The sequence below is a fragment of the Myxocyprinus asiaticus genome, chromosome 14 (genome assembly GCF_019703515.2).
Source record: "Myxocyprinus asiaticus isolate MX2 ecotype Aquarium Trade chromosome 14, UBuf_Myxa_2, whole genome shotgun sequence".
NCBI classification, from domain to species: domain Eukaryota; kingdom Metazoa; phylum Chordata; class Actinopteri; order Cypriniformes; family Catostomidae; genus Myxocyprinus; species Myxocyprinus asiaticus.
Window position 1 is genome coordinate 7238055 of NC_059357.1, and position 23925 is coordinate 7261979.

Consider the following 23925-nt stretch of genomic DNA (forward strand, 5'->3'; position numbering starts at 1 on the left):
ACGTGCCCATGCCGTGTTGCAGACGAGCATATACAGCACGAGAGTTTGAATTATTGTGATTGTCTTGATAATAATCTGATCGCGAATCAGAAGATAGTTTACATATGTGAACAGTTATGTCGGACCTTAAGATCAACAAGAAGTTCGCAGAGAAATATGAGAAATATCGGCAGAAAGAAGAGCTGCAGAGACGTGAGTTGAGACACTTGTGCTAGAAATACAAACACAGTCTGTTTAGATCACATCTTAGGTATATTATTTTGTATGATGATCAGAGGACATCTTCATATAAATCTCAAACACCTTTATGTAAACCATCGTTTGTTTTGTGGATGCTCGTGTGACATGATGTTGTCATAAAGCTTAAGTTACGGGATTATACACTAATATGAAGTAATATGTATAAATATAGGTCAACTTTATCCATATCTTCATATCGAAAATTTGAATACAAGTAAAATCTTTTCGGGAATAACTCTTTAAAAAATTACAATTATTACCTTAGCTTCCATCAAAGTACCACAGTTACCACAATATTTTTACTAGTGTAAATTCCTATTAAATTAATATGGAATCTCCTTCAAAGTTCGAACAGTGTAAAAGCTTTCAGAATCTTTCTGTAATTGTAATGTTTGATTTTTTGATACTGGTGACTAACACCAAAGACTATTTTGCCCGAGATGGAGCGCTTGTATTAAAGTGAATGGCAGAAATTAGAAAATCCAATATGGCGGATTTAGAAAAGGAAGTACCGCCTTACAGGTAAAAGAGCCAATCACCTTTTAGAAACAGACATCGCCTGTCAGTCAACTTGAGAACGTGCATGTGCATTAGCTGTACCAGTCTGAAAAAGAGTTTTTAATGTGAACTGAGCTTAAGAAGCACAATTTATTATACCAATAAATCGGGCGATATTCTGAATCTTTTTAATAATCGGCATCAGCCGATACATTTTCCTGTTTGGCTGATTTGTTTCTTGAGGGCTCTGAGAATTGCCTGCTTGCATGTGAAGCGACTGAGGCATGTAAACGACCAGTAATGGTTTGTTTTGTTGTTACATGCCATCGTGTTACTACAATTATAAACCGTTGTGCAACACAGTCTCATTTAAACGGTCTGCATATCAGACACATTTGAGCTCATAATGTTGAAGTGCTCACCTGTTTCATTCTCCCTCTCTCTCCTCAACAGTTCCCTGGAACTTTTAACTCTCTTGTCTAATGATAAAAAGGCAAATATAAATAATATTAATATCATAAACCATCTGCAAATATGCGCATATCTTGTTTTAACAGATGTAATAAACCAACCTCACACAACTTCAACAGCTCCAACATCCTGTGGAGTGCTCATAAATCTTCCTCTAAAGCATGTATTCTAACAGTCTCTCCTCAACAGTTCCCTGGAACTTTTCTATTGATAAAAGGCAAATATCAATAAAACTTCTATTATATACCGTCTGCAAATATGCGCATATCTCGTTTAAAAAGATGTAGTTTACGAACCTCATGAAAATCCAGCATTTTCTTCCCGTCGAGTGCTCATCTAATATCTTCCTCTGAAGCGTGTATTCTATCAGCCAGAATTAAAAACTTCAGGATCAAAAGTTCCTCTGTTTCACAAATCATGCTGGTCCGTGACAGTCCAAGCAGGTGATCCATGCCGTTTAAACTGTCAGGAGTTTGCTGCTCGCACTAACTTCAAAGTAAAAGCACTTCACGTGTGCTATGAGTAAATGTCTTATTCATTATGCACTGTATGTACAATTTGTTTGATTCGGTATTTTTTGAGAAAATGCGATTGCTAATGTGGACATGCCATCCATGGTTGCTGCACTATTGTGTGTACTGTTATTTCCTTCTTCATAATATATTAACAATTTCTTAATGGGCAAATAAATTACTAACATTTGATGACTAAACAGAAATCAGAAGAATCTGCTATCTACCATTTTAAAATTCAATATTGTTTTTGAGATTATTTTTTACAAAGTTAAAGTTTTGTGTGAAATTGAGAAAATATAGTGCTAAATAAGAGTTTATAATTTTTTTTTTAGCAATTTTATGTTTGTTATTTACTATGCTAAATTGTGTGATATATCGGCATTGTATCGGCCACACTGCACTCTGGATATCAGCATTGTCATCGGCCATTAAAAAACCCATATCGGTCGATCACTATTAGAAATATGTTCTTTGATCATAAACTTGATCAACCGTTTTGGAGATTTCTGTCTTTCCCCATTCATGTAGATAGGAGCTGTACTTTTATGCTGCTTGCATTCATAGAAGATATCTGACAGGGGTTCTAAAGATGGCCACAGTGTGGACTGATTTGCCTTGAAATGGACTTTGTTAATATTACGTTATAACAGTGTTAAACTCTTAGAATTGAGCTTTTTACAAGACTAAGTCAATGTCTGATAGCTTTATGACTGTCTAGTAGTTAGTATACTTTATAACTTGATAAAATTTGCAAAAAATGTACAGTCTTTCTCTTCTGGGAAAACGGACCAAAAATGTTGATGACTAATTTTGCACTCATGGGCGTATCGAAATATTACTCCAATAAAATGCTCTCTAGAGTGAGATTATCCCTCCCCCAAACCTGTCACTGACTAGCAATAGCAAGTTACAAATTATGGTTCACGGAGGAGACGTGAACTAAAGGCTATTGGCTACTTACACAGATGAGCCAAAACATTATGACCACTCACAGGTGAAGTGAATAACAATGATCATCTAACAAGGTCACATGTCAAGGTCTTGGGTAGATTAGATGTTAAGCGATCAATCCATTCTCATCGACAATGTGAGTAATGGGCAGGAGTAAAGACCTGAGTGACTTTGACAAGCGCCAAATTGGTGGTCCGAGGAGGGACAAACCACAAACCAGCGACAGGGTGTTAGGCGTCCAAGGCTCATCAATGCACGAGGGCAACGAAGGTATCCCGTCTGGTCCTAACCAACAGAAGGTGTACTGTGGCATAAGTCACAGAAAATTTTAATGATGGTTACGGGAGGAATGTGTCACAATACACAGTGTATCGCGCCCTGCTGCGTATGGGGCTGCGTTGCCGCAGACCGGTCAGAGTACCCATGATGAACCCTTTCCGCTGTCGAAAGCACCTACTATGGGCACGCAAGCGTTGGAACTAGACCTTGGAGCAGTGGAAGAAGGTCACCTGGTCCGACGAGTCCTGTTTTCTTTTACATCATGTGGACGGCCATGTACGTGTGTGCCGTTTACCTGGGGTAGTGATGGCACCAGGATGCACTGTGGGAAGACGACAAGCCAGTGGAGGGAGTTTGATGCTCTTGGCAATGTTCTGCTGGGAAACCCTGGGTCCGGCCATTCATGTGGACGTCAATTTGACACGTGCCACCTACCTAAACATCATTGCAGACCAGGTACACCCCTTCATGGCAATGGTATTCCCTGATGGCAGTGACCTCTTTCAGCAGGATAATACGCCCTGCCCCATTGCACACGTTTTTCTGGAATGGTTTGAGGAACATGATGAAGAGTTCAAGGTGTTGACTTGGCCTCCATATTCCCCAGATCTCAATCCGATTGAGCATCTATGGGATGAGCTGGACCAACAAGGCCGATCCACGGTGGCTCCACCTTGCAACTTACAGGACTTGAAGGATCTGCTGTTAATGTCTTGGTGCCAGATACCACAGGAAACCTTCAGGGGTCTTTTAGAGTCCATGCCTCGGCCGGTCGGTGCTGTCTTGGTGGCACACGGAGGACCAACAGCATATTAGGCAGGTGGTCATAATGCTTTGGCTCATCAGTGTATAAAAAAGGGGTGTGCCCAATGATATTACAACTTCCTGTTTCAATAGGAAATGCATCAGCACAGGAAAGAAACTTCATGGGGTCTTTAAATCGGAGAGTTTATGTTGTATGTTCTAGTGAAGGACCGCTATGGAGACCAGGATGAGGAGGATACTTCGGGCTCGTTAGACTCTGACGAGAGTGAAGTGGTAAGATATTATTCCCTCACATTCTTTTGTCCTCTGTTCCTCACATCTAATAAAAGTCTGATAAATTAATGTTTAGGAGCTGGACCCAAAGCTTGACCGGGATTTCTTCAGAACGCTGTCACTACTGAAGAAGAAAGATCCAAAAATCTATCAGAAGGATGCCAAGTTCTACATAGAGGACTGTATGTAAAGAAGCCTCGTTGTATGATTAATACTATTTTGATTAATCACAATATGAGACCAGACTGTTTTAGGCATGAGCTGTGAATTGCTCTTTATTCAACAGCATCAGAATCTGGCAGTGATGAGCAGCCATCCACTTCAAAAAAGTCTGAGATACCCATGTTTCTAAAGGACTATGAGCGGAAAGTCATCCTGGAGAGAGGAGGGTAAGAAACCATGTGTGCTTAGGCTAAATTGATGCTCTTGTCTTTCTATAGTTACATGCTGAAACCATTATTTATGTGAATTATTAGCATTTAGACTACTGATGCCCTCTTATTTTGGCTCTAAAGCTGACTGCGTGGGTAGATATTACATGATATAATAAATATAATATTGTATATTTCAGAAAATATGATGATGATGAGGATGACAGTGCTGATGAAGAACTTTCTAAACAGATGCAAGAGGTATTGACACTCATGATCTTTAATGAGATTGTTTGAAATCTGCTGTCTTTGAATTCTGAAAATCTGTAAATTGATATTGAAGGCCAGGAAAAATGTATTCTACTGGATGACACATTTCTACAGCTGCACAGTGTATACCGTCATATAACACTAAATATCATGACTGTGTTTGTGTTACAGAGAGCTGCGTCTCCGACCTACATCCAGGAACAGAAGGAGCTGAAGGAAAGGTAGGAAGTCAAGTGGCTTCATTGATGTTGTCACTCTATAAAATTGTTTTTTAGAGCACTAATATGTGTTTTACTTAAGCTTTGCCTTTTCCCATCTGATAGTTTCCGCAAGTTTGTTCAAGATAGTGACGAAGAAGATAGTGATCACGATGTGAAGCTGCTGACACGGAGAATGAAAACACAAGAGGAGAAGGTGCTTCATCCTTTTACTTTATATAATACCAAATGTTGAAGTCCCTCTTCAGGGTGTTAGAGATGTGCTGTAATTTAACGAGCATGATTGTACTCTTTCAGATGTTGTAGCAGTTTCGTTGGATGTTAAAGGAGGATTGTGTACGGTGGCCCATGGGTGCACAGCATAACAAAATTAGCAAAGCAAATAAAATCTGAAAACACAATGAAATGAAACCTTATCACAATGAAATTAAGCAAAAACAAAAAAAGCCACAGCACAACAATATTAAGCCACAACATAACAGATAAGGCACATCACAATTAAATTAAGTCTCAACACAAAGAGAAAAAAAGCCACAGCACAACAATATTAAGCCACAACGCAATGAAATTAAGTTACAAAACAATGATCTTAAAACATAACACAACTAAATGAAGCTATAACAGAAAAGAAATTAAGCCACAGCACAACAGAAATAAGCCACAACACAATGGAAATAAGCCACAACAAAATTAAGCTACAATGGAAATAAATCACAACACAATGAAATTAAGCAACAACACAATGAAATTAAGACACAACACAAAATTAAGCCACAATGGAAAGGCCACAACACAATGAAATTAATCCACAACACAATGGAAATAAGTCACAACACAACGGATGTAAGTCACAACACAACAGATGTAAGTCACAACACAACGGATGTAAGTCACAACACAACGGATATAAGTCACAACACAACGGAAATAAGCCACAACACAACGGAAATAAGCCACAACACAACGGAAATAAGCCACAACACAACGGATATAAGCCACAACACAACGGAAATAAGCCACAACACAACGGATATAAGCCACAACACAACGGAAATAAGCCACAACACAATAGAAATAAGCCACAACGGAAATACCACAGCACAATGAAAATTAGTCACAACACAATGGAAATAAGCCACAACACAACGGAAATAAGCCACAACACAATAGAAATAAGCCACAACGGAAATACCACAGCACAATGAAAATTAGTCACAACACAATGGAAAGGCCTCTGCACAATAGAAATAAGCCACAACACAGTGGGCCTCATTCATTACATTTATGAGTATGTGAGTAATTTGGGAGTAATTTATGCGTAAAATAGAGCTTCACAAAAACGTTCGTCCGTTTGTACCCTCCAGATTTGTTAGTAAAACACTGTATGTTAGTGAGTTCCAAACATTCGTAAATGGAGCATGCGTGCACGTTCATTCACAATTATCATAATCCACGCCCATGAAAACACCATATAAGGAAGACTTCAGGCTCACTAGTAAATGAAAATAGGAAGCTTTTAACACACATGCGAACCGTAATAAATGTTATTAATGGAGTGCATTCATATCGTAAAATGTTGATTTAGCAACTCGCATGCTCATTCTAAAAAGAAAGTGAGGAACTTAAGGTCATTGCATGCTTTTGCTGTCATCAGAAGTTGTTTTGTGAATTAAACAGTCCAAGAGGTCAATAAAATGGTTTGACATGAAGCTTAATTGGCAGGACCACCACCATTAACATTCTCTGATTTAGTTGAGCGCATCAGCAGTATCATTGGAGAAACTTCTCGAGTAAATCAAGACTGTAACAGTGATACACTTGAAACCTAAAGAAAGACTTTGACAGAAACGCTGTAAGCTATGACAGTGCAGGGCTTTTTGTTCTAATTTCTCCCATTCATTTTAACAGAAGTAGTCCATCTCGGGCTAAATTGTCTCTGGTATTAGTCACCAGTATCAAAAAAGAAAAACATTAAAATTACAGATACATTCTGAAATCTTTTACACTATTTGAAAGTTGAAGGAGATTACAAATGTAGTTTGTACCAGCTAACGTTTTAAACATACAAAATCTTTCATGAATTCGAGAATTTATGTCAGAACAGCTTTACGAATGATTTACACATAAATTTGTTTTGCTCGTGTTTCATGAATGAGGTCCAATGAAATTAAACCTCAAAACAACAAAAATTAGCCACTGCACAATGGCAATTAGCCACAACGAAATTAAGCCTTTTCTGATAATTTTGTTGTGTTGCAGCTTCATTTCATTGTGTTGTGGATTAATTGTTTTGTGTTTTCGGATCTTATATGCTTTGTAAATTTTGTTGTGTTGTGCACCCATGGGCCACTGATATTTTGTATAATTGTTCAGAATAAAACTGGTTATTCTTATCACTGGCTATCCAATCTTAAACTTTCTCTTTGTCTGTTTGTGTTTTCCTATGCATATAAGGATAAAGAGGAAGCTGACTATGTGGAGTGGTTGAAGGGTCAAGCAGAGCTTGAAGGGAAGGAGGAAGTTCAAGACATGGTCAGTGTTTGACTGGATTAAAGCTAAAGTAGTTTGAAATGTACTGATATATATAGTTAAAATGATATAGGCTATGGATTGATTTGATTAGCTGTTGGGTGTTGAGATTAAAAATGCTCTTTTCTGATTGGCGGCTGCCCTGTGTGTCATTCATATAAATCCAGAAATACCTGCGTGATTTCTGGAACAACCCTCAGCTGGATGAGAAGGAGTCTTTCCTGCGAGATTACATGCTCAACAAGCGCTACCTGGAGGAGGATGAAGATAAGAGGTGGGATTTGACTGAGATTAAGCGAGTAGTTTTCTTTTGATCATGTGATCCTAACATGGCAGACCCCGTGAGGGGACCCTCTCCATGTAGAATAAAACAGCTTTTATAAGGTTACTGATATGACTTTAGTCTTCAGCTCATGTGAATGATCATGATTTTATACATACACCGATCAGTCACAACATTAAAACCACCTGCCTAATATGGTGTAGGTCCCCCTCGTGCCGCCAAAACAGCGCCAACCCGCATCTCAGAATAGCATTCTGAGATGCTGTTCTTCTCACCACAATTGTACAGAGCGGTTATCTGAGTTACTGTTTCATGTTTCAAATATACTTTTCATTTCTTTAGGGGGACACTGTTTTAATGAGATAAAAATGACTGAGTGCACCTTAGTCAGGTTGGAGATTTTCATGACCATTTTCCACCCTCCCTGTGACCCTTAGAATTAAATAGCCTCATAGTAAAGCCTGTATTGTGACAGCATCAAAAAACAATCGAATTTTCGGATGTTTGCATCTTTCAAAAGGATCTGCTGCAAGAATGACTCCTTCAGAAATAATTTTTAATTCAAACCGAATGGTGTTTTTGGGCTGAGGAGGAAGTTTTTAGCTCTGAAAGTTACAGTATGTTTTCGGAGTACATCAAACTCCTTGCTAACCCTATTGTAATTGACACTGTATCTGTGAATGGCTTTTAGGATCCCCACCTATAATGAGCTGTTGCAGGAAGATGTTGATGACTCTGAGGACGAGGGAGAGTCTTTTCTGCAGAAACAGGAGGACTTTGAGAGGCATTACAACTTCCGCTTTGAGGAGCCTGATGCTGTAAAGGTAAGAGGGAGAGACTGTGAGCGAGTGTGAAAGAGAATACCAGTATTGGTTTGATTTGTCATAACAATTGTGTGGGGTTTATTATCTATACATGTGAATGCTAAGAAGGGCAGACCTCTTTGTTTAATGTCATTACTTATCACCTCCACTGCACAGATCAAAACGTATCCCCGCAACATTGTCACATCTGTCCGAAGCAAAGATGACACAAGAAAGAGAAAGAGACAGGAGGTGAAAGAGCGGAAGAAAAAGGTAAAAAAAAATAAGTATCATTATGTAACCATTTTTAAAAGACTTTTACAATTGTTTTTGTTGTTTGTTTGCTTTTTTCCCCTTCCTTTTGGTTGTTGCAATACCGTATTTACAACGTGATGTTCTGGAGACTTCTGCGACAACATACCGTAGCGTTTTGGTTTTTAGCAACATTTGCATGTCAAAAGTGTTAAATGGAGAGTTTTTGTGATATACCTGAGCTCTTGCATCTCTACATGACGTCCTGTAGGAGAAGGAACAGAAGCAGCAGCAGCTGAAGGAACTGAAGAACCTGAAGCGTGCAGAGATCATGGAAAAACTGAAGAAGCTGCAGGAGCTGACGGGAAATGAGCAGCTGGCCTTCAGTGAGGTCAATCTGGAGGATGACTTTGACCCCCAGCAACATGACCAGCTCATGCAGGTGGGGTGGAAATTAAATGTATCCATCTAAACCTGTAGGCCTAAAAGCGGTAATTTTCAGCAAGAACTATCAGCAATCTCCGAGCCCAACTTTATCTGGATGGTGATTAGTTAAAAGATCTCATATCTTGTAAGGAAATAATAGCTATTTGATATTTACATTGAGCTTCATGTTTTTGTATGTTTCTGAATCTGTAATTGTCGCTCTTGTGAGTGTAGAAGTTCTTTGGAGATGAATACTATGGAGGGGATGAGGAGGAGAAACCACAGTTTAATGATGACGAGGAATTGGGAGGTAATGTACAAATCATGTACAACGTGTGTTTTCAAAAATGCTTCATATTGTTCATATGATGTGAGTGTGTTTTGTGTCTGTTTTGTTAGAAAATTGGAACTGGGACACATGGACGGGAGAGGCAGAGGATGAGGAAGAGTACAGGGAAGAGGAAGATTTTGATGCAGAGGAAAACTATCAACCCAACTGTGAGGATCCTGACTTTATAGTAAGACCATTTTAAATATTTTCATTTTATATCCTTATTTTTTCCACTGTATTTAAATAGTACAGAGTCCCTTAGAGGACAGGGAGGACTATGGTATTTGTGTTTAAACCAAAGTAACCCCAAAAGTATGATTTGTAATACTATAGTTTTTGTTTTCCAGTATTGCAACTTGGGTTTCACTAAGAATATCATGGTTTAAATATGGCTACTGTTAAAACCATGGTAAATTTTGTAATTACTATAGTTTTATTAGAAGTACCATAGTTCAGCTATCATTACTGTGGTAAAACCATGATTAATTAATTGCAAGGGATCTATCCTCTATCCTCTCAGGGGCATTGTGAAATAGACGTGGATACCTGGACTTTTTCCACATAACACAGGCATCTATTGATTGTGTATGGTAGAAGATCTTAGTCTAACCTGAAATCTCTTTGGTAGATGGATGCTGACTATGACCCTAGTAAACAACCAGTTTCTAAAAAAAAGAGAAAGAAGGAGAGAGAGGAGAGGAAGAAGAAAACCAAAGATGTCGCCCCTCTAATGGGAAAGAAAAGGAAGAAGTCTCATTTTGCGGAGATCATCACCAAAAAAAAGCCGGTCTTTGATCCAAGTGAGTGTCTGATGTTTAATGTGTTTTTCTATCAAGTCAGTATTCATTTAAAGGTTTCTGTAAACCTTAACGGTGCACTCAGTAATATTTGTGTTTATCTTGCGTGACACCTCGCATTGTAAATGCAGCATCATGCAAAAGCAGAAGTTCTCAATTACCAGTAGCTGGGTTTCCATCCATGTATTTTTTTATGAGCATTTTGGGATATTGCATAGAAACTGCTGGAGGGAAACACCTAGAATAATAAACTCTCCAAAATGCACGTAAAAAATGTATACGATCGCTTGAGGTGGATAGATTTTTTATTCGATAAGAAGAAATGCGGATAAACTATGATGGAAACACATTTACTGAAGGAACTACTATTGAATTTATTAGGAATAAAAGATGTGCGTCAAAAAAAGTCACGTGACTGAATAACTCATAATTGATCTAACCAGCGGACCAATCGTCGCATCTGAAATGTTGCTCTGGTCATCCTAAAATAATGATGCCTAGAAAATCCAAAGCCTGCAAAGAGTTTGCAGAGCATCTGCATAAAGATGTCTTTATATTCCTTCAGACTCAAGTTATACAAATGCGGGAATCTGCTGACTTCCACATCCACTGTTGTTGTTTACATCATCTAGCGCTTTGTGAAAGCAACGGCTCAACTGTGAGTGTTGCCACCTTGTGGACCCACTAATTAGTGGAAGTAATCCCAGGCGCATGCGCATACTGTGCGTTCAGAGTACCCATGGTTAGAAAAATCAGGCCGCAGGTGTTCAGTGCTCGAACACTCTGCTGATGACGAAATTTGCATTACACGTCATGTACGCAGACGCTTAGCGTTTTTGTCAAATCAAAGTATACTTTGTGCTTTAGGGCCAAACATACAGTTGTGCTCAAAAGTTTGCATACCCTGGCAGAAATTGTGAAATTTTGGCATTGATTTTGAAAATATGACTGATCATGCAAAAAAAAAAAAAAAACTGTATTTAAGGATAGTGATCAAATGAGGCCATTTATTATCACAGTTGTTTGGCTCCTTTTTGAATCATAATGATAACAGAAATCACCCAAATGGCCCTGATCAAAAGTTTACATACCCTTGAATGTTTGGCCTTGTTACAGACACACAAGGTAACACACACAGGTTTAAATGGCAATTAAAGGTTAATTTCCCACACCTGTGGCTTTTTAAATTGCAATTAGTGTCTGTGTATAAATAGTCAATGAGTTTGTTAGCTCTCACGTGGATGCACTGAGCAGGCTAGATACTGAGCCATGGGGAGCAGAAAAGAACTGTCAAAAGACCTGCGTAACAAGGTAATGGAACTTTATAAAGATGGAAAAGGATATAAAAAGATATCCAAAGCCTTGAAAATACCAGTCAGTACTGTTCAATCACTTAAGAAGTGAAAAATTTGGAGATCTCTTGATACCAAGCCAAGGTCAGGTAGACCAAGGAAGACTTCAGCCACAACTGCCAGAAGAATTGTTCGGGATACAAAGAAAAACCCACAGGTAACCTCAGGAGAAATACAGGCTGCTCTGGAAAAAGATGGTGTGGTTGTTTCAAGGAGCACAATACGACGATACTTGAACAAAAATGAGCTGCATGGACGAGTTGCCAGAAAGAAGCCTTTACTGCGCCAATGCCACAAAAAAGCCCGGTTACAATATGCCCGACAAAACCTTGACACGCCTCACAGCTTCTGGCACACTGTTATTTGGAGTAATGAGACCAAAATAGAGCTTTATGGTCACAACCATAAGTGCTATGTTGGAGAGGGGTCAACAAGACCTATAGTGAAAAAAATACCTTCCCAACTGTGAAGCATGGTGGTGGCTCACTGATGTTTTAGGGGTGTGTGAGCTCTAAAGGCACGGGGAATCTTGTGAAAATTGATGGCAAGATGAATGCAGCATGTTATCAAAAAATACTGGCAGACAATTAGCATTCTTCTGCACAAAAGCTGCGCATGGGACGCTCTTGGACCTTCCAGCACGACAGTGACACTAAGCACAAGGCCAAGTTGACCCTCCAGTGGTTACAGCAGAAAAAAGTGAAGATACTGGAGTGGCCATCACAGTCTGCTCCCCTTAATATCATCAAGCCACTCTGGGGAGATCTCAAATGTGTAGTTCATGCAAGACGACCAAAGACTTTGCATGACCTGGAGGGCAACTATACCACCTGCAAGAATTTGGGGCCTCATAGACAACTATTACAAAAGACTGCACACTGTCATTGATGCTAAAGGGGGCAATACACAGTATTAAGAACTAAGGGTATGCAGACTTTTGAACAGGGGTCATTTAATTTTTTCATTGTTGCCATGTTTTGTTTAATGATTGTGCCATTCTGTTATAACCTACAGTTGAATATGAATCCCATAAGAAATAAAAGAAATGTGTTTTGCCTGCTCACTCATGTTTTCTTTAAAAATGGTACATATATTACCAATTCTCCAAGGGTATGCAAACTTTTGAGCACAACTGTACTCTACACAACAACATGAACGCAAATGCATCTTGCAGCGCAAGCTCCAGTTCACACGTCGTTGCGTTCTGAAATGTGACGGATCACAATTCATAAATCAACACAAGTACGTGTTTATTCTTAACGTTGCCACAAGGGGCGCTACAGCAAAATTAGTGTGAACTGTCCGCTTCTGCAGTAAGTTTCAGGTTAACTACTGTCAAGGCGAAGCAACAGTTTGAAGAGAATCTGGCTGATTAAATCAATAAATTTATAGCAACTTACCAGAATAATAACACATTCAGTTTAATGGCGGAGACATTTGAAGGTAACTCTGTCGCCCCCTTGAGTACTGAGGTTTGTTGGGATTGACCAGTGTTCCAGCGTCTGCCAGATTACAGGGTTTACTGGTATTACGTCATCATGATAACAATGTTGTAATACTGGATATAACTTTACACAGATATGGGAAGAGATTTTATGACACTAAAATCATATTAACACTAGAGGTAGACCGATATATTGGTTTTACTGATTAACTGGTGCCGATAGTTGCTTTTTGGAACTATTGGTTATTGGCAAAAATCTATGCCGATAGTTTTTTCACCGTATCGTATATTCAAAATAAGAGTCCCTGGTGTGTTTCGGGCATGTTTATACTTAAAAGTACTGCATTATGCACCAAATCGTGATTTTTTTTTTTTTTCTCGACCTCTAATTAACATGTATAATGTTTACATCTTGTGCTTAAACTTTTGAAACTGTGTGTATATTAATGCTTAAGGACTGTCCCATTCACTTCCATTCACATCAGATTTTCAGGTTATACCTTATTTTTCATTTTAAATAATAAAACAGAATTGTATAGAACTTCTGTATCTTTACAAAATTCAACCCTCTTATAAAACAAAACACGTTCTGTTCTAACCTAACAAGTAGTGGATGACCGATATCTATTGAGCAGGATGGCCGATATAAATGCCGATAAGCATAATATAATTTAACAACAGCAAACCAGATGTACACAATTTCTAAAGTGAAAAAACAAAACACTTATGCAATATTTACTCAAATTTGCATAATCTTGTAAAGGAAAAACTTGACAACAGAAAGTGTTGACTATCCATTGACAAATCTGATGGTAGATTTTGGAACTGACACAAGGGAATGTTAACACCAAGTTAATAGGCCAAGCAAACGTGTATGCCGATAATCACAAAATGGCCAAATATCAGCCAATTACTCAGCCTGGCCGATATATCGGCCTATGACTACTAACAATATTTATTTATTTATTTTCAGAGGAGAAGACGTTTGAGCAGTATTTGGATGAGTACTATAAACTGGATTACGAGGACATCATTGATGACTTGCCATGCAGGTTCCGTTACAGAGAGGTGGTACCAAATGACTTCGGCCTGACCTCCGATGAGGTGAAGATCTACGAGCTACATTAATACCTGGATGAATTGCTTTATAATATGATGAGTTATGTGAATATAGAGAATAGATCTGTGGATGCTGTGGTGATGAGCTGAGATTGTGTCTGACCTGGTATTGATGTTCCTCTGGGAATAACTCTGACCAGGACCTGAGGGACAGTAATCTTCTCTCTGAGCAGATCTCAATTGATATGAAGCACCACCCGTGTAGATTAGTATTTGATGCTGGACTTTTATATGAATTATATATTATAAAATATTTCTATTAGTTTATTTTTACATAATCAGAAATCCTTTAGCTAATATTTCCTTTTTTATTCTTACCTGAATTTATTTCCCTAGATCCTGAAAGCTGATGAAAAGGAGCTAAACCGCTGGTGCTCACTGAGGAAGACTTGCATGTACAGGTCTGTAAAGTACTCTATATGGCAGAGGTGAATTAATGGAATAGTTCACTCAAAAATGAAATTGTCATTATTTACACACCCTGATGTCATAACAAAACTATATGACTGACTTTTGTGGAACACGATAAAAAAAAAGAAATGTTGAAGATTGTACTGGCTGCTTTTTTCCATACAACAGATGTAAATGGGGATCCTGGTTGTCTAGCTCCAAAGTGACAAAAAAGGACCATAGAAATCATATAAAACAGTCCAAACAGGCTGACCTATTTCAACTCTTTAATGCATTCCTCGGGTCTTTAGTGACCCAGGACCTCATTCCACCCCCTGTACCTCATCCATTTTTTGGAGTTAGGCACACCTCTTTAGTATTCCTCAACCTTTCTCTTCTGAATAGTGTAACAATAAAAAAATTTAAAAAAATTGCAAAATTGAAATGATAATATTTTTTTATAACTGCTTAATTACCAAAAGTTTAAAGGGTAATTAAAGACCCGAGAAATATAATGGTGTTTTTTTTTTTGCACTTCCATAAATCATATTTTCATGATTATTTCATATCTTTATCACAGGATAGATATTTCTTTGTTTATTACAAGAGAAATGAGTACTGTATTCATACAAATTACTATTATATCATGTTGATTTTCTGTGCAACAATGGTGAATTAGCAGTATCCCATATGCGTGTACACATACATATTATACATACTATTTCTTACTCAAGGTGGCGCTGATGTATCAATGATTGATTTGATTTATATTTGACATTGTTATTTCAAGTCAAGTCATTTTTAATTGTATAGCACTTTCACAACACGCATCATTTCAAAGCAGCTCCACTGAAAATCATGCACCAACAGAAAACAAAACTGTAATATCTATAAAGTCTTAGAGTCATCATTATGTAGTTTGATCAGATATGATTGTAAATTGTGTATAAAAATAAATCATTAATAATTGTATTTAGAACCCCATGTGAGCAAGCTGAAGGCGACTGTGGCAAGGAACACTAAACTCCATAAGATGTTGGTTAATGGAGAAAAATAACCATGGGAGAAACCAGGCTCACTGTGGGGGCCAGTTCCCCTCTGGCTAACAGCATGAATATAATACCAATAATAGTTATTTATGTGCAGTGCAAGTCATGGTTTAAAATGAGTAAACTAAGTAAGTGTTAAGGGTCAGTGTTTAAACAAAGATTTTGTTTGAAGTGTAAGATTAATGACTAATGTCTTAGAAGTCCATGCTGGATTAACTGCAGAAGTTTACATAGATGCAGTTGTCCTTTGTTAGTTGGCTGATGAAGGGTTTTGTTGGCAATTAAATGATAGTCTGTGTATTCCATTTCAAGAGTGTAGTCCATCATTAGACCGAGGTGATACAGGCAGTGATCAGTGAGGTGCATCGCAGTTCAACCAGCAGGTCATTTCGGTGAGGTCTATCCTGAGTCCAAGGTTCAGGCAGTGGCATATGAAGTATCCCATGTCTTATGGTTGGAGTTGGCATCAGTTCATTCCCTGAAGTCCATCGTAATAGACTGAAGTGATTTCTGGCTGGCACCGGCTGCATTTAGTCGTCATCACTCAGAGACACATAGCAGTCCAACACCAAGCAGGAACGGAGCTGGATCTGGCCGGCCCTGGTAACCTCAGATATGAATCCCGAGGTTGAGACAGGGAAACAAATAGAATAATATTAGCGTAGATGCCATTTCAATTTTTTGATCTGATCAAAAATTGAATTTTTTTCAGATCATGATAAATGTTTCTGGTTCCAGCAGACCTAACTAAAGCAGCCTAATTGTGAGTTGATGGATAAATTAGGTGTATGCTTGGCTAAATAGATGAGTCTTTAGTCTAAACTTAAACTGAGTGTGTCTGCGTCCCGAACAGTGTTAGGGAGACTATTCCATAGTTTAGGAGCCAAATAGGAAAAGGATCTACCTCCTTTTGTGGATTTTGATATTCTAGGGACTATTAACAGGCCAGAATTTTGCGATCGAAATGTACGTGATGGAATATAGCGTGGTAGAATGTCACTTAAGTACTGTGGAGCTAGATCATTCAAAGCTTTGTACGTAGTTAACAAAATTAAAAAGTTAATACAAAATTTAACAGGTAGCCAGTGTAACGATGATAAAATGGGGCTAATATGATCATATTACTTGGTTCTAGTCAGCACTCTGGCTGCTGCATTTTGAACTATTTGAAGCTTATTTATTGAACTTGCTGGACATCCTCCCAGTAATACTTTAAAATAATCTAGTCTTGAGGTAATGAACGCATTAATTAGTTTTCGTCATCAGCAACAGAGAGCATGTGTCGTAACTTAGCAATATTTCTGTGGTGGAAGAATGCTATTCTACAAACATTGGTAATTTGATTTTCAAAGGACAGATTGATATCAGACAGTGGCGATTTCTCAAAGCCTTCTCTGCTGGCGTAACATGCCTAATAAATATATGTTTTTACATACTTTCATTTTCACTGACCTTTTTGGCTATGTATTTTCAATCGCTTTCCACTCCTAATTAATCTACAAACAAATAGCAAAAATGTATCCAATCAGAATTTATTCCTCGATGCTTACAAGCAAAGTGTGACAACTGTTTCACTAATCGCATGCCCGAAGCCATGTTCCTTAGCCGAAGCAGCACGTGAGTCTGAGCTGCACCCCGTCAGGCCTTCAGAATTTCCACAGAATCCCCCAACAGTGTAATAGGCATCTAAAGTCAGATTGTCAGATTCATTAGCCAGTCAGATTGATTTATGTGTTCTTGTGGGTGTGGTCTTTAGGATATGTCCCGGTCGAGGCCTTCTAGCTGGCCTTGAGTGATGCAATCACGCTTTAAGTGATGTACATAATTTGAAAGCGAAGAGTGCGAGATCTTGCTGATGAGTCGGCTGTCATTGCTGTTATTGCCGTTGAGAAAGAGATCATTATGGATTTAAAAACCTGAGATGTTCTGCATGATCGTGCGATTGATTAATTAAACAGGAAAGGAGGACTGATTTTCACTTCATAGTTGACTGCCATGTAATGTATGATAGGTATATGGTGTCCTATTCATTGTGTTTCTTAATGGCATGAATCACACTGAAGGCCTAGACTTAAAATGCACAGGCATAGAGTGATATCAAACATAACACCTAAGTTCTTTGCTGTAGAAGACGATGTAACAGTACATCCATCGAGAGTCAAATTATATTTTAGCGGCTTGTTTTTAGAGGTTTTTTAGTCCAATAATTAGTACCTCTGTTTTGTCGGAACTGAGTAGAAGGAAATTTCTGGCCATCCAATCTTTGATTTCATTGATACACTGCTAATTTTGACAATTGTGAAATTTCGTCTGGTTTTGAAGAAATATAAAGTTTGGTATCGTTGGCATAACAGTGGAAACTTATTCCATGATTCCTGATCATGTCTCCCAGGGGAAGCATATATAAGGAGAAAAGCAGAAGCCCTAAAACTGATTCCTGTGGCACGCCATACTTTTGTTTGATATGACAATTCATTGTTTACACAGACAAAGTGGTAGCGATCTGCTAAATGGGAGCTAAACCAAGCTAATGCAAGTCCACAAATGCCAACATAATTCTCCATCCCACTCAAGAGAATGTTGTGATCTATGGTGTCGAAGGCAGCACTAAGATCTTAAAGCACTAAAAGAGAAATGCAGCCGCGATCAGATGATAAGAGCAAGTCGTTTGCAACACTGATAAGTGCAGTCTCTGTACAGAGATGGGGCCTAAATCCTGAATGACATTGTTCATATATACTATTTCTCTGTAGAAATGACCATAATTGGGAGGACACAACCTTTTCTAGTATTTTTAACTTAAACTGGAGATTTGAAATCGGTCTATAAATAGCCAATTCTCCAGGATCAAGCTGTGGCTTCTTAATAAGCGGTTTGATAACTGCCATTTTAAAGTTTCTTGGGACATATCCTAAGGATAGTAAGGAGTTTTATAATATTAAGAAGAGGTTCTGAGATTACAGGGAATAGCTCTTTAAGAGCTTAGCTGACATTGGATCTAACATACATGTTGTGGCTTTTGATGTTTCGATAAGTTTTGTTAGCTCTACATGACCTATGACAGCGAATGATTGAAGTTGCTTTTGAGGAAAATTATGAGACCATTTTCTGAGGTGCTGTGACAGTTGATTGCATAATTCCAATTTTATTTCTGATGATTTCTATTTTATCAGTAAAGAAATTCATGAAGTCATTACTATTGTGCTGCGACAGAATATCTCAAAAAATTAGAATACATCATAAGACCAATAAAAAAACATTTTTAGTGAATTGTTGGCCTTCTGGAAAGTATGTTCATTTACTGTATATGTACTCAATACTTGGTAGGGGCTCCTATTGCTTTAATTACTGCCTCAATTTGGCGTGGCATGGAGGTGATCAGTTTGTGGCACTGCTGAGGTGGTATGGAAGCCCAGGTTTCTTTGACAGTGGCCTTCAGCTCATCTGCATTTTTTGGTCTCTTGTTTCTCATTTTCCTCTTGACAATACCCCATAGATTCTCTATGGGGTTCAGGTCTGGTGAGTTTGCTGGCCACTCAAGCACACCAACACCATGGTCATTTAACCAACTTTTGGTGCTTTTGGCAGTGTGGGCAGGTGCCAAATCCTGCTGGAAAATGAAATCAGCATCTTTAAAAAGCTGGTCAGCAGAAGGAAGCATGAAGTGCTCCAAAATTTCTTGGTAAAGGGTGCAGTGACTTTGGTTTTCAAAAAACACAATGGACCAACACCAGCAGATGACATTGCACCCCAAGTCATCACAGACTGTGGAAACTTAACACTGGACTTCAAGCAACTTGGGCTATGAGCTTCTCCACCCTTCCTCCAGACTCTAGGACCTTGGTTTCCAAATGAAATACAAAACTTGCTCTCATCTGAAAAGAGGACTTTGGACCACTGGGCAACAGTCCAGTTCTTCTTCTCCTTAGCCCAGGTAAGACACCTCTGACGTTGTCTGTGGTTCAGGAGTGGCTTAACAAGAGGAATATGACAACTGTAGCCATATTTCTTGACATGTCTGTGTCTTGATGCCTTGACCCCAGACTCAGTCCATTCCTTGTTCACCCAAATTCTTGAATCGATTTTGCTTGACAATCATAAGGCTGCGGTTCTCTCTGTTGGTTGTGCATCTTTTTCTTCCACACTTTTTCCTTCCACTCAACTTTCTGTTAACATGCTTGGATACAGCACTCTGTGAACAGCCAGCTTCTTTGGCAATGAATGTTTGTGGCTTACCCTCCTTGTGAAGGGTGTCAATGATTGTCTTCTGGACAACTGTCAGATCAGCAGTCTTCCCCATGTTTGTGTAGCCTAGTGAACCAAACTGAGAGACCATTTTGAAGGCTCAGGAAACCTTTGCAGGTGTTTTGAGTTGATTAGCTGATTGGCATGTCACCATATTCTAATTTTATGAGATAGTGAATTGGTGGGTTTTTGTTAAATGTGAGCCAAAATCATCACAATTAAAAGAACCAAAGACTTAAACTACTTCAGTCTGTGTGCATTGAATTTATTTAATACACGAGTTTCACAATTTGAGTTGAATTACTGAAATAAATGAACTTTTCCACGACATTCTAATTTATTGAGATGCACCTGTAGATTATTGTGGTTATTTTCTATGAGTTTGCTAAAGTATGCTGACCTGGCAGATTTTAGTGCCTGTCTGTAACTACAGACACTATCCTTCCATGCACCACAAAATGCCTCCAATTTTGTATTCTTCCACTTGCGCTCCATTTTCCGAGCTGCTTTCTTGAGCACGAGTGTGATCATTGTACCATGGTGCGGGGCTTTTTTCTTTAATCGAAGGGGGCGACACTAACAAGAGTGCTAGAGAAGACTGTATTTATATTTTCTGTTATTACATCAAGTTCTTCTAGACTTTTTGTCTTACTGAGTGTATGAGATAAATCTGGAAGATTATTAGTGAAGCTATCTTTAGTGGTCGAAAGAATTGTTCTACCTGAACGATAGCGTGGTGTAGATTGAGTAGCATTAGCTGATCACAGCATAAAAGAGACATGGAAATTATCTGAGATTTCATTGCTCTGCGGTAGAATTTCTATAGTATCAACATCAACTCCATATGACAATTAAATCTAGCGGATGATTATGGCAATGAGTTGGTCCTGTCAAATTTTGTCTGACCCCAACAGAGTTGAGAATATCGATAAATGCTAATCCCAGTGTGTCATTTTCATTATCTATGTGAATGTTGAAGTCAACAACAGTTAAAGCTCTATCTACATTAACTACTAGATCTGAATGAAAATTTGCTAATTCACCAAGGAAATCTGAGTACGGCCCAGGTGATCTATATACTGTAGCAAGGGCAAAAGACGACAGAGATTTTTTATTTATATCTGACAATGTCACATTAAGCATTATCACTTCAAAAGAATGAAACGTATATCCTGACCTCTGAGTACCACCAAAAACATCACTGTAAATTGTAGCAACACCTCCTCCCCGACCCTTCAGACGAGGCTCATGTTTATAACAAAAAACCTGAGGGAGTAGATTCATTTAAACGAATATATTAATCCGGTTTAAGCCAGGTTTCAGTCAAACAGAGTGCATCCAAACTATGATCTGTAATAATTTCATTTACAATTACTGTTTTGGTAGAAAGAGATCTAATGTTTAGTAGCCCTAACTTTTATATGAAGTTTATCTTCAATTTTGTTTTGTTTTTTGTTATTTTCAAGTTTTAACTTAATCAAATTTTTTCTAAATGATTTAGTGAGGGGTTTGTGTTTGGTAGTTTGGGGAACAGACACAGTCTCTATATGATATCTAGGTGATACAGTCTCTGTGTGTTGTAGTTTATGTGACCTGTGTGGCATCTCAAGGCCGCTAGCAGATGTTCGGATTAGCCAGTTTGTCTGCTTCCTGACCTGGGCCCCAGTTAATCAAATATTTGATGAAGCAGCAATGTGAAAATAAACTATAGCAAGCGTAACACATGAACAGTATGATATGACTATTGTTATTTGTGTGTACTACTGAAATTATGCAAGTTGTGCATATATTTAGACTCAGTAAGTGCCTGAGAAAATACATATGTGTATCTTATGTGTTATGTGTAGCTCAATATGTTTTTGACAGCCAGCAGTGTGTCATGAAATTGGAAATAATGAATCTTGTTCTATATTTGTTGCATCATCTCTTTGATAAATGACAAATAAAACTTCAAAATATATCAGAATATATTTTATTCTAATATTTTCTAATTGTCTTGAAAATGTTTTGAAAGTTTGACAATATCGGAACATTTTGTAGATCCATTTGTGATAGATATACTTACCGGGTCTCTAAAGACCTGAGTATGTAATGATGTTTGGCGAAACCATGCATTTAATGGTTAATGAGCCTGTAATTAAAGTTTATTTTGATACATTTTGTTTTGTTTTTTCCTTGTGTAGGTCAGAGAGGGATGAACTCTGTGAGGTGAAGAACTTCAAGATCAAAGCTCGAAACTTCAAGAAGAAACTGCAAGTGTTCACATCTCTGTATAATAAGTGAGTTTAAACATCTAAATGTGACAAAAATTAGACTGAGCACTGCCATTTGAAAGTAAAGTTTGCACTTGAGAACAATGTCCATTCCATCATATAAGTACTTGTGCTCTGGTGTATTTATCCTATTTATGTCACAGGAATGAAGGTCGAGAGGAGCCGACGGACGCCAAGGGAAAGGTGGGTAAAAAGAGGAAGGATCGTGTTAAGATGTCTGAGACCATGAAAGAGAAAGAAGATCTCACAGAGGAGAAATCCGAAAGCACTCCAACAGACAGCATGGAGAAGAAAGTGGTCCAGGATCTGAGAGAAGCCACTGCGATGGATGAAGGAGAGGATGAGGAGATGTTCCTGGTTCCTAAGAAGAAGATTAAAGTGGAAAAGACTCCAGAAACCCCCAAATTGGAGGTGCTTAATACTGAAAAACCTAAATTGCTTAAGAAGAAAAACAGACGCCTAGGTGGACGCCTAATTTCCAGGTCCCTGAAGGTGAAGATGGGGGGCCGAGAGTTCAGTGGACAGAGACTCAAAGCCTATGGGCTGAATCCAAAGAGACTCCACTTTAGAGAGCTATACAGACAGAAACGAAACGAACGAGAAAAAAGGGAAAAGCAGGGCAAAAAAGAGTAAACAATAATGTTGAATTAAACGCCATTTTCTGCCATCCTCACAATAAAGTGTTCACGAGGGACCAGTGAACATGGAGGACTCTTTTGTGATATGCCCTTCATGACGTAATATATTTCCAATTTTAACAGATTTGTTTTGAGAAAGTTTTTGTAACTTTGCCTAATGTTTTATGTATATGCTTTAGTAAAAAGAAGAAAGAGTTGCTGTCGTTGAAATAAACTTTTTCAAATTTCTTCCTCGTCTTTTGTTTTGAACACTGTCCTCTTGATCAGGGTTCTCAAACTTTTCAAAGCCATTTTCTGTGTGAGATAAATAATTATAAAGATAATGTTGTTTGCAAAATTAAATAATTGGCTTTTATATTGTCATCGTACTAAAGCCAAAGCAAATTCTTCTAATATTATCTGGAAACTCCCTAGAAAGATGCAACATAAAAACAAACTATCCTTTATAGTAAGAAAGGATGGAGAGATGAACACTTAGAAATAAATAATTTTGTTATACAGTATCATATAAGAAACTTTATGACGTAAAAATATCTAAATAAACACTATTACGCTTATTTCAGAGGGAAAAAAATGACAAATTCTGTAAATGTTTACTTTTTTCTTCTTTAGTCTTTAGAGTTATTCAGTTTTGTCTTAACATAGAGGAAAATACAAAGACTAAAACTTGTCTGAAATGAACCCACAAAAAAAAATAAAAATAATAAACTACAGCCTATGAATCTGTTGTTGATTCATTTAAAAATAATATTTGGCATAAAATAAATACATTTCTGTTCAATTTAATTAACAGACCCAAGTGGAGAAATTATTAAAGAGTTATAGTAAATAATTAGTAATGTTATATGTGGATATATACATATTATAATGAATAATGGCCGAAATCGGAATCGCATACTTCTATACTACAGCTTCAATACTAAGGTTAGTGTGGAAGTATGCAAATCTGCGCGATCGCAAGCTCAAGTAAGGTGTCTCACAGAGTTGCCTGACGGAAATTCAATAGGCAATTTAAAGTTATCTCACATAGTTTATAATGACGTACTGGAGGTTTGACATAACATGTATTTTGACCAAAAAAAAAAAAAAAAATATCAGGTTATAAAGAGTTTTCATCCTTCTAACACATCAATTCAACTAAAG

General features: G+C 37.9%; 1 protein-coding gene and 1 non-coding gene across 2 annotated transcripts; both read left to right on the plus strand.

Annotated features, from left to right (window-relative positions):
- Nucleotides 1–23010, plus strand: kri1 (KRI1 homolog). Its single transcript, XM_051716980.1, has 19 exons — nt 1–192; nt 3922–3992; nt 4069–4174; nt 4279–4381; nt 4564–4624; nt 4805–4854; nt 4957–5047; nt 7306–7383; nt 7548–7654; nt 8355–8487; nt 8644–8739; nt 8990–9160; nt 9379–9454; nt 9544–9662; nt 10104–10275; nt 14042–14172; nt 14524–14588; nt 22055–22150; nt 22288–23010. The coding sequence occupies exons 1-19, from the start codon at nt 117–119 to the stop codon at nt 22775–22777; spliced, it is 2292 nt and encodes a 763-aa protein (XP_051572940.1). The 5' UTR covers nt 1–116; the 3' UTR covers nt 22778–23010.
- Nucleotides 14261–14360, plus strand: LOC127452377 (Z30 small nucleolar RNA). Its single transcript, XR_007899246.1, has one exon. It is a non-coding gene; the product is annotated as a Z30 small nucleolar RNA (small nucleolar RNA).
- Nucleotides 23011–23925: the final 915 nt, after the last annotated feature.

Excerpts from the sequence above, each read along its gene's own strand:
- kri1 (XM_051716980.1), top strand. The coding sequence starts at position 117 with ATGTCGGACCTTAAGATCAACAAGAAGTTCGCAGAGAAATATGAGAAA. Across the intron at positions 4,625-4,804 it reads TTTCTAAACAGATGCAAGAG|AGAGCTGCGTCTCCGACCTA; the intron begins GTATTGACACTC and ends TTTGTGTTACAG. Across the intron at positions 9,455-9,543 it reads TGATGACGAGGAATTGGGAG|AAAATTGGAACTGGGACACA; the intron begins GTAATGTACAAA and ends CTGTTTTGTTAG.